Source organism: Myxine glutinosa, chromosome 5 (genome assembly GCF_964187855.1).
Source record: "Myxine glutinosa chromosome 5, kmMyxGlut1.1, whole genome shotgun sequence".
NCBI lineage: Eukaryota > Metazoa > Chordata > Myxini > Myxiniformes > Myxinidae > Myxine > Myxine glutinosa.
The window spans coordinates 174,630,128-174,640,489 of record NC_136265.1 but is presented as its reverse complement, the minus strand read 5'-3'; the positions used below and the strand labels follow the sequence as shown (position 1 = coordinate 174,640,489).

Sequence of the window (10,362 nt, the reverse complement as noted above, 5' to 3'; positions counted from 1 at the left end):
GCCGTCTGGGGCATTGGCTCTTTGTCGGAGCAAGAGGGAGAAATGCAATTTGCCCAATCAAATTGACAATTTAACAGACACCATGTATATACTTTTGTATAGGCGTGAAGCGAGTGCGCAGAAACAACACATCAACCTCTCACCCACCCCAACACTCTATCCCAACATCCACCTCCGGGCAGATCCGATCTCAGAAGGACGATGCACCACGCGCAGGCAAATGAAGCCACACCCCCGTCCGTTGCCATGGTTCACGCAGGATGATACAACTGATGTCCCTGGAGATGTTTTAAAAGGCTGAGTCGTGCCAGACTTCCCGAAGACGAGCTTAAGGTGCATCAAGACGTCGTCATGAATGGGTTCGGATATGGAACCCTTCTTGCGCGGGCGAAGCGTTCAGACCGTGTAGCTTATTGACCATTAGACGTGCAGCTAGATTGTGTGGACCACTCTGGACAATGTCTCCCACCACCAATCTGACTCGCTCGTGCGCAAACATAAGCTGCGCCGAGAGCGACGAGCAAGAGGTCAGTGTATCGCAGGTGGTTATCCCGTTCATCTACGTGCTCGTGTGTGTGGTCGGCCTGGCGGGAAACTCTTTGGTCATCTACGTCATCTTGCGCTACACCAAAATGAAGACGGCCACCAACATATACATCCTCAACCTGGCCATCGCAGACGAATGCTTCATGTTGAGTGTACCATTTATTGCCACCGAAGCGGCCCTGCACCATTGGCCCTTCAGTTCGCTCGTTTGCCGCCTGGTGCTGAGCGCCGACAGTATCAACATGTTCACCAGCATCTTCTGCCTGACGGTGCTGAGCGTGGACCGCTACATTGCCGTGGTGCACCCGATCAAGGCAGCTCGGTACAGACGACCATCCGTGGCTCGTTCTATAAACGTCCTCGTGTGGTTCCTGTCGTTTCTTGTCATTTTGCCCATCGTCATCTTCTCGGATACGCAGTCAAGTAGCGACGAGGAGCCTGAACGGATCGTGTGCAACCTGGTGCTGCCGCACGCCCGATGGTACATGGTTTTCATACTCTACTCCTTCGTGGTGGGCTTTCTCGTCCCCGTGATGGCGATATGCGTGTGCTACCTGCTCATCATAGTCAAGATGAGGGTCGTGGCCTTCAAGGCAGGTTGGCAACAGCGCCGGCGCTCCGAGAGGAAGATCACGCGCATGGTCGTCACGGTGGTCTTCGTTTTTATCCTCTGCTGGATGCCCTTCTACGTGATGCAACTGCTCGACGTGTTCGGTCTACCCCCGAAGTACACGCTCACGCAGTTCTTCGTGATATTGAGCTACGCCAACAGCTGCGCCAATCCTGTGCTCTACGGATTCCTCTCGGAGAACTTTCGGCGCACCTTCCAGAGAACATTCTGTCTGCGGTGTTTCAACGGCGGCGTTACGGACGAGCCGTTGGACTATTATGCGACAGCGCTAAAGAGTCGCGCCATGTCCAACAGGCGAGCCGTCGAGTGTCAGACCAATAGCAATCGCCTTCCGCAGGGCAGCAACTGCAGGAATGGGACTTGTGGGTCCAGAACCACCATGTTTTGAAGACTTTCTGCCCGACGAACGCCATGGTTGTCCGGTCATTTTACCACGTCAAGGTGTATTGAAAGGTCAAACTGTCGAGAAGTGGAGAAAGGCATTATTAATTTGAATTACCTTGTCCGAACAAGAAGAAAAATCCAAGTTAATGTATGAAATGGCTTTTCTTGCAAAACAAAAAGTGTTTACGTGGGTGTGATGACTGATGATGTGGTATGACGTCATATGGTTACGGTTAGGTAATGGCGTGAAAGTTGCACAAAGTCTGTTCAACCACAATATAGAAAAAGATATAAATGAAAAGGAACTTACCGTTGAGATCTGTTATGAGTATTTCGGAGCGCGATACGTTTTGATAATCTCATGTGTACAGAATGTGCAGTTGGAGTAAATGATACATTCAAAATTGCTTGAAACGTGTGTGGGGACTTTCTGTGTTAAAAATCGAGTTTCCATTGGGAATGAAACTTGTGAGTGTTGCCAGAGGTTTTGCATTAATTATTCAGGCAACATTAAGTTGTTCTGTCCCTTTGAACTCTCCATGTACATTGCTGCACCCAGTTTAAGGAAAGAAGATGATAATGCCATCGGTGTTTGTCCATCGCTTAGGGACAGCTGTGAACTCGGACAAGTGGATAGGACAGAGAACGAGAGCAGCTTAAGGAGGCCCTCGCTGGCCATGCCAATGGATTAGGGTTTCAGTGAACAGTTCTGGGACTAGATCCGGGCGAAATAGAGCCCGAGCGACTTTTCGGCCGTACTTTGGCTGCGGTAAGTACGCTCCTGTTTTACTCTTGGTTGAGCGCTTCCTGGCACCGAGCATACGTGAGCATGCTGCAGTAAAACTACATATACTAACTACCAGAGGTAGCCCTCAGCCTTCCATATACAGAGGCAGTGGTTTTCAATAATGTTTGGGAAAAAGCACCAATTTTGGACATCGACAGTGCCTTCAGAAAGTATTCACACCCCTTGACTTTTTCACATTTTGTTGAGACAGCCTGAATTTAAAATCGATTCAGCTGAGATTTTTTTGTCACTGATCTACACATAATACACCATCATGTCAAAGTGGATTTTTTTTTTAGAAATCTTTAAAAAATAATTAAATATGAAAAGCTGAAATGCCTTGAGTCAATAGGTATTCAACCCCTTTGCTATCTATGACACTCCACATTTAACTCAGGTGCATCCAATTTCCTTTGATCGTCCTTGAGATGTCTCTACAACGTGATTGGAGTCCACTTGTGGCCAATTCAATTGATTGGACATTATTTAGAAAGAAACACACCTTTCTATATAAGGTCCTGTGGAAGTGTAACTCAGTGTAACTTATTGATTGGCACTGGTAACTCATTGATTAAGAGTGGTAACGAAGCAGATAGACGATTTCGTAAATGACTGCCAAGAATGTGCACGAACATGGTAATCTCTTGTCCACCTGGTCACAGCCCCAGGCTGGAGCACCCCCCTATTGTTTGGTAAATGGAACTCGCAGCAGGAGGGGAGCGAGCTGGTGCCAGTGGGGCGAGCATGCATGACCTCGGGGCATTTGCGGAGAAAGGATTAGCGCGACAAGGTCCATATAAACCAGAGCAAACTATGAGTCAGGAGACTTGTCACCAGAAGCTCTGACCTACGGAACGGAACGGAACCCTGTGAACAGCGCTGAGAGAGGACCGGCCGAAGAAGAAGAACCAACGACTTGAATTAACAATCCGTTTAGCTATTGTAGTCTTTATTGAATTGAAACAAGTGACTTAGTAATTATAATAAATCCTTACTTTATAAAGCTGTTTCGGTCATATTGGAGTCTCCTGAGTCTTAACACATTCTCCGACAGTCCCACAGTTGACAGTTCATGTCAGAGTAGAAACTCTACCATGAGATCCAAGGAACTGTCCGTAGAACTCCGAGATAGAATTGTGTTTAGATCTGGGGAAGGGTATAAAACAATTTCTAGAGTGTTGAAAGTTTCCAAGAGGAAAGTGAGCTCCATCATTAGGAAATGAAGAGAACATGGAACTACTCAGACTCTTCCTCGAGCTGGCCATCCGACCAAACTGAGCAACCAGGAAAGAAGGACCTTTGTCAGGGAGGTGACCAAGAACCCAATGACTACTCTGACAGAACTACAGAGTTCCTTGGCTCAGATGGGAAAACCTGCCAGAAGGACAACAGTCTCTACAGCCCTTCACAAATCTAGGCTTCATGGGAGAGTGGCAGACAGAAGCCACTCCTGAGAAAAAGGCACATGACAGCATGCCTGGAGTTTGCAAAAGTGCAGGTGAAAGACTCTGAGAGCATGAGGCAAAATATTATGTGGTCTAATGAGATAAAATTTAAATCTTTGGCCTGAATGCAAAGCGCTACATCTGGCAGAAACCGAGCACAGCTCATCAGACATCTAACACCATCCCTTCCGTGAAGCATGGTGGTGGCAGCATCATGCTATGGGGATGCTTTTCAGCAGCAAGGACTGGGGGAATTGTAAGGATAGAGGGAACAATGAATGGAGCCAAATACAGGCAAATCCTGGAGGAGAACCTGCTTCAGAGCTCAAAAGACCTCAGACTGCAGCAAAGATTTACATTCCACCAGGACAATGACCCCAAGCATACAGTCAAAGCAACACTGGAATGGCTTCAGAACGAGAATGTGAAAGTCCTTGAGTGGCCCAGCCAAAGCCCAGACTTGAATCCCGTTCAGAATCTGTGGAAAGACTTAAAGATTGCTGTTCACCGAAGCTCCCCATCCAACTTGACCGAGCTTGAGCAAATCTGCAAGGAAGAATGGGAGAAACTCCCCAAATCCAGATGTGCAAAGCTAATACAGAAATACCCAAGAAGATTTGAAGCTGTAATCGCTGTTAAACGCACTTATATGAAGTATTGACTCAGGGGGTTGAATACTTATGTAAATTAGATGTTTCTGTATTTCACTTTTAATTTTTTTTAGATGTTTCTTTTTAATTTTTTTAGACTTAATTTTTTTCAGAAATTAGATGTTTCAAATTTCACTTTTAATTTTTTTTTTTAATTTCTACAAAAAAATTCCACTTTGACATTTTGGGATATTATGTGTGGATATTTTGGATGTGACATTAGACCGAGCAACGTAAAGATCAGTCACAAAAAAAACAAATCTCAATTGAATCCATTTTATATTCAGGCTGCAACACAACAAAATGTGAAAAAGGTAATGGGATGTGAATACTTTCTGAAGGCATTGTATCTTTGCTTGTGTTTTGTGATAAGTCATACACTTTCATAAACACACACTTTTACGTGAAGTGAATGGTGTTCAACTACGAGAATCCACCCACCTGAATGAAAACCATTTGTGCAAATATGACCTTGTGTTGATACAGAGCAGCGGGAACGGAAGCTGATGAGTCGTTTTTGTACACCGCACCTTTCCTATGCCATCTCCAGGCATTGCAAATCGTCATTGCTGGGCACCGAAGGGGGCTCGGCAGTGACGCACGCTGAAAGGGAGTACTCAGTTTTCACTCTGTTTGTTTGTTTTCTTGTTGTACACCGCTCCTTTCCTATGCCATCTCCAGGCATTGCAAATCGTCATTGCTGGGCACCGAAGGGGGCTCGGCAGTGACGCACGCTGAAAGAGAGTACTCAGTTTTCACTCTGGTTGTTTGTTTTCTTGCTTTCTTTCTTTCTTGTTTGTTTGTTTGTCCGGGCGATATCTCAGCCATCCTTTGAGCTAGGAAGCTGAAATTTCGGCACAATAGTGAGCAAGTCCTTTGTCAAAAACGGTATTTTTTTTTTGATTAATCAATAAATTGAGGAGTTATTTAATTATTAGCGATTAATTAAGTACCTATTTAATTAATTAAATTTCATTTCTCTTCTGACCATTAACTCAGGCACCTTTTGAGTTAGGAAGCTGATATTTGGACATGCCAATGACCAGGTGATTTGGCTGCAAAGGCTATTTTTGATTTATTAATTAATCAATTAATCAATTAATCGATTAATTATTTAATTATTTGATTAATGACAAATTTTTTTTTTTTTAAAGTTACAGATTCTGATGAAATGGTGGTGGTTTATGTGTTCTCTGACCGAATTGATTCATACTTTAATTTTTTTATGATTATAATTTATTTATTTTCATTATTAATCATTTATTTGTCTTCTTTCTCATTTGGCCAATATCTCAGGCACCTTTTGAGCTCAGAAGCTAATATTTGGACATGAGTAACCAAGTGATGTGGCTATCAAGGATATTTTTGATTTATTGATGAATCAATTAATCAATGTATCGATTAATTATTTAATTATTCGATTAATTACTAAAAAAAATATTTTTTTTGCAGTTACAGATTCTGATGAAATGGTGGTGGTTTATGTGTTCTGTGACCGAATTGATTAATAATTTAATTTTTTAATGATTATTATTTATTTATTTTCATTATTAATTATTTATTTATTTTCTTTCTTATTTGGCCAATATCTCAGGCACCTTTTGAGCTGGGAAGCTAATATTTGGACATGAGTGACCAAGTGATGTGGCTATCAAGGATATTTTTGATTTATTGATTAATCAATTAATTATTTAATTATTCGATTAATTACTAAAAAAATATATAAAAATTCAGTTACAGATTCTGATGAAATGGTGGTGGTTTATGTGTTCTGTGACCGAATTGATTAATAATGTAATTTTTTAATGATTATTATTTATTTATTTTCATTCTTAATTATTTATTTATTTTCTTTCTTATTTGGCCAATATCTCAGGCACCTTTTGAGCTGGGAAGCTAATATTTGGACATGACAGTGACCAAGTGATGTGGCTATCAAGGCTATTTTTGATTAATTGATTAATCATTTAATTGATTCATTATTTATTGATTAATCGATTAATTATTTATTGAGTAATCAATTAATTATTTGATTTTTTATTAATGACTTATTCAATTAAATTTCTAAAAGATACATCTTCGGATGAAGCACTAGTGGTTTAGTTATGCTATTAGCCAATTGATTATGAAAATATTTTGTGATAATCTTTTATTGATTTTAATTATACAATTAATCAATCAATGCAGCCTCAATGAGCTGCACTGCGGTATTGCCGGGCGCCAGAGGCGCCCCGGCAATGCCGCGCTGTAGGATATTTAATTATTTCGCATGTGGGCGGTGTACTTTGAATGTAGCTTTACTTGTTTTCTTGTTTGTTTGTCCGGACGATATCTCAGCCATCCTTTGAGCTAGGAAGCTGAAATTTCGGCACCGTAGTGAGCAAGTCCTTTGTCAAAAACGGTATTTTTTGTTTTTTGAATAATCAATTAATTGAGGAGTTATTTAATTATTAGCGATTAATTAAGTACTTATTTAATTAATCAAATTTCCTTTCTCTTCTGACCATTAACTCAGGCACCTTTTGAGTTAGGAAGCTGATATTTGGACAGGCCAATGACCAGGTGATTTGGCTGCAAAGGCTATTTTTGATTTATTAATTAATCAATTAATCGATTAATTATTTAATTATTCGATTAATGACTAAAATTATTTTAATTTTTTTAAGTTACAGAATCTGATGAAATGGTGGGGGTTTATGTGTTCTCTGACCGAATTGATGAATAATTTAATTTGTCATGATTATTATTTATTTATTTTCATTATTAAGCATTTATTTATTTTCTTTCTCATTTGGCCAATATCTCAGGCACCTTTTGAGCTCGGAAGCTAATATTTGGACATGAGTGACCAAGTGATGTGGCTACTAAGGATATTTTTGATTTATTGATTAATCAATTAATCAATTAATCGATTAATTATTTAATTATTCGATTAAGTACTAATTTTTTATTTTTTTTACAGTTACAGATTCTGATGAAATGATGGTGGTTTATGTGTTCTGTGACCGAATTGATTTATAATTTAATTTTTTAATGATTATTATTTATTTATTTTCATTATTAATCATTTATTTATTTTCTTTCTCATTTGGCCAATATCTCAGGCACCTTTTGAGCTGGGAAGCTAATATTTGTACCTGACAGTGACAAAGTGATGTGGCTATCAAGGATATTTTTGATTTATTGATTAATCATTTAATCGATTAATTATTTATTGATTAATCAATTAATTATTTAATTTTTTATTAATGACTTATTTAATTAAATTTCTAAAAGATACATCTTCGGATGAAGCACTAGTGGTTTAGTTATGCTATTAGCCAATTGATTAAGAAAATATTTTGTGATAATCTTTTATTGATTTTAATCACACAATTAATCAATCAATTAGTGTACACCTCTCCCTCCCAATGCCGCCTCTATGAGCTGCACTGCGGTATTGCCGGGCGCCGGAGGCGCCCCGGCAATGCCGTGCTGTAGGATATTTAATTATTTGGCATGGGGGCGGTGTACTTTGAATGTATGTGTACTTGTTTTGTCCTTTTTTAAACGTTAAAGGATCCAGTCACATAATGTATCATCCTCATCGAGGCGAGGCCTCAAATGAAAAAGGAAAAATAATCAGAGTTTTTTAGGAACTGGAAAACCTGCCTTTTGAAAGGGAAGGCCATAATATTGTTCGGAAAGACTAAACTCAATAATAACGTACCTAATAACATAACTAAACTCAATAATAACGAAATAATAACGTACCTAATAACAAATTAAATATTAACATAATAGCATTAACTATTATAATAATAATTGTACACCGCACCTTTCCGATGCCATCTCCAGGCATTGCAAATCGTCATTGCCGGGCACTGAAGGGGCCTCGACAGTGACGCACGCTGAAAGGGAGTACTCAGTTTTCACTCTGGTTAATTAATCAATCAATCAATTAAAATCCGGACGATTTAATTATTGTACACCGCTCCTTTCCTATGCCATCTCCAGGCATTGCAAATCGTCATTGCCGGGCACCAAAGGGGGCTCGGCAGTGACGCACGCTGAAAGAGAGTACTCAGTTTTCACTCTGGTTTCTTGTTGTACACCGCTCCTTTCCTATGCCATCTCCAGGCATTGCAAATCGTCATTGCCGGGCACCAAAGGGGGCTCGGCAGTGACGCACGCTGAAAGAGAGTACTCAGTTTTCACTCTGGTTGTTTGTTTTCTTGGTTGTCCGGACGATATCTCAGCCATCCTTTGAGCTAGGAAGCTGAAATTTCGGCACAGTAGTGAGCAAGTCCTTTGTCAAATACGGTATTTTTTGTTTTTTGAATAATCAATTAATTGAGGAGTTATTTAATTATTAGCGTTTAATTAAGTACTTATTTAATTAATCAAATTTCCTTTCTCTTCTGACCATTAACTCAGGCACCTTTTGAGTTAGGAAGCTGATATTTGGACATGCCAATGACCAGGTGATTTGGCTGCAAAGGATATTTTTGATTTATTAATTAATCAATTAATCGATTAATTATTTAATTATTCGATTAATGACAAAAAAATTTTTTTTTTTAAAGTTACAGATTCTGATGAAATAGTGGTAGTTTATGTGTTCTCTGACCAAATTGATTAATAATTTAATTTTTTTATGATTATTATTTATTTATTTTCATTATTAATCATTTATTTATTTTCTTTCTCATTTGGCCAATATCTCAGGCACCTTTTGAGCTGGGAAGCTAATATTTGGACATGAGTGACCAAGTGATGTGGCTATCAAGGATATTTTTGATTTATTGATTAATCATTTCATCTATTAATTATTTATTGATTAATCGATTAATTATTTATTGAGTAATCAATTAATTATTTAATTTTTTATAAATGACTTATTTAATTAAATTTCTAAAAGATACATCTTCGGATGAAGCACTAGTGGTTTAGTTATGCGATTAGCCAATTGATTATGAAAATATTTTGTGATAATCTTTTATTGATTTTGATTATACAATTAATCAATCAATTAGTGTACACGTCTCCCTCCCAATGCAGCCTCAATGAGCTGCACTGCGGTATTGCCGGGCGCCTGAGGCGCCCCGGCAATGCCGCGCTGCAGCATATTTAATTATTTGGCATGGGGCGGTGTACTTTGAATGTATGTGTACTTGTTTGTTTTCTTTCTTGGTTGTCCGGGCGATATCTCAGCCATCCTTTGAGCTAGGAAGCTGAAATTTCGGCACAGTAGTGAGCAAGTCCTTTGTCAAATACGGTATTTTTTGTTTTTTGAATAATCAATTAATTGAGGAGTTATTTAATTATTAGCGTTTAATTAGGTACTTATTTAATTAATTAAATTTCATTTCTCTTCTGACCATTATTAACTCAGGCACCTTTTGAGTTAGGAAGCTGATATTTGGACATGCCAATGACCAGGTGATTTGGCTGCAAAGGATATTTTTGATTTATTAATTAATCAATTAATCGATTAATTATTTAATTATTCCATTAATGACATTTTTTTTTTTTTAAAGTTACAGATTCTGATGAAATAGTGGTAGTTTATGTGTTCTCTGACCAAATTGATTAATAATTTAATTTTTTTATGATTATTATTTATTTATTTTCATTATTAATCATTTATTTATTTTCTTTCTCATTTGGCCAATATCTCAGGCACCTTTTGAGCTGGGAAGCTAATATTTGGACATGAGTGACCAAGTGATGTGGCTATCAAGGATATTTTTGATTTATTGATTAATCATTTCATCTATTAATTATTTATTGATTAATCGATTAATTATTTATTGAGTAATCAATTAATTATTTAATTTTTTATAAATGACTTATTTAATTAAATTTCTAAAAGATACATCTTCGGATGAAGCACTAGTGGTTTAGTTATGCGATTGGCCAATTGATTATGAAAATATT

At 38.4% G+C, this 10,362-nt stretch overlaps 1 protein-coding gene across 1 annotated transcript; it reads left to right on the top strand.

Annotated features, from left to right (window-relative positions):
* Nucleotides 1-458: 458 nt before the first annotated feature.
* LOC137428064 (somatostatin receptor type 1-like) lies at nucleotides 459-1,565 on the top strand. Its single transcript, XM_068118002.1, has one exon. The coding sequence runs from the start codon at nucleotides 459-461 to the stop codon at nucleotides 1,563-1,565; it is 1,107 nt and encodes a 368-aa protein (XP_067974103.1).
* Nucleotides 1,566-10,362: the final 8,797 nt, after the last annotated feature.

Excerpts from the sequence above, each read along its gene's own strand:
- LOC137428064 (XM_068118002.1), top strand. The coding sequence starts at position 459 with ATGTCTCCCACCACCAATCTGACTCGCTCGTGCGCAAACATAAGCTGC.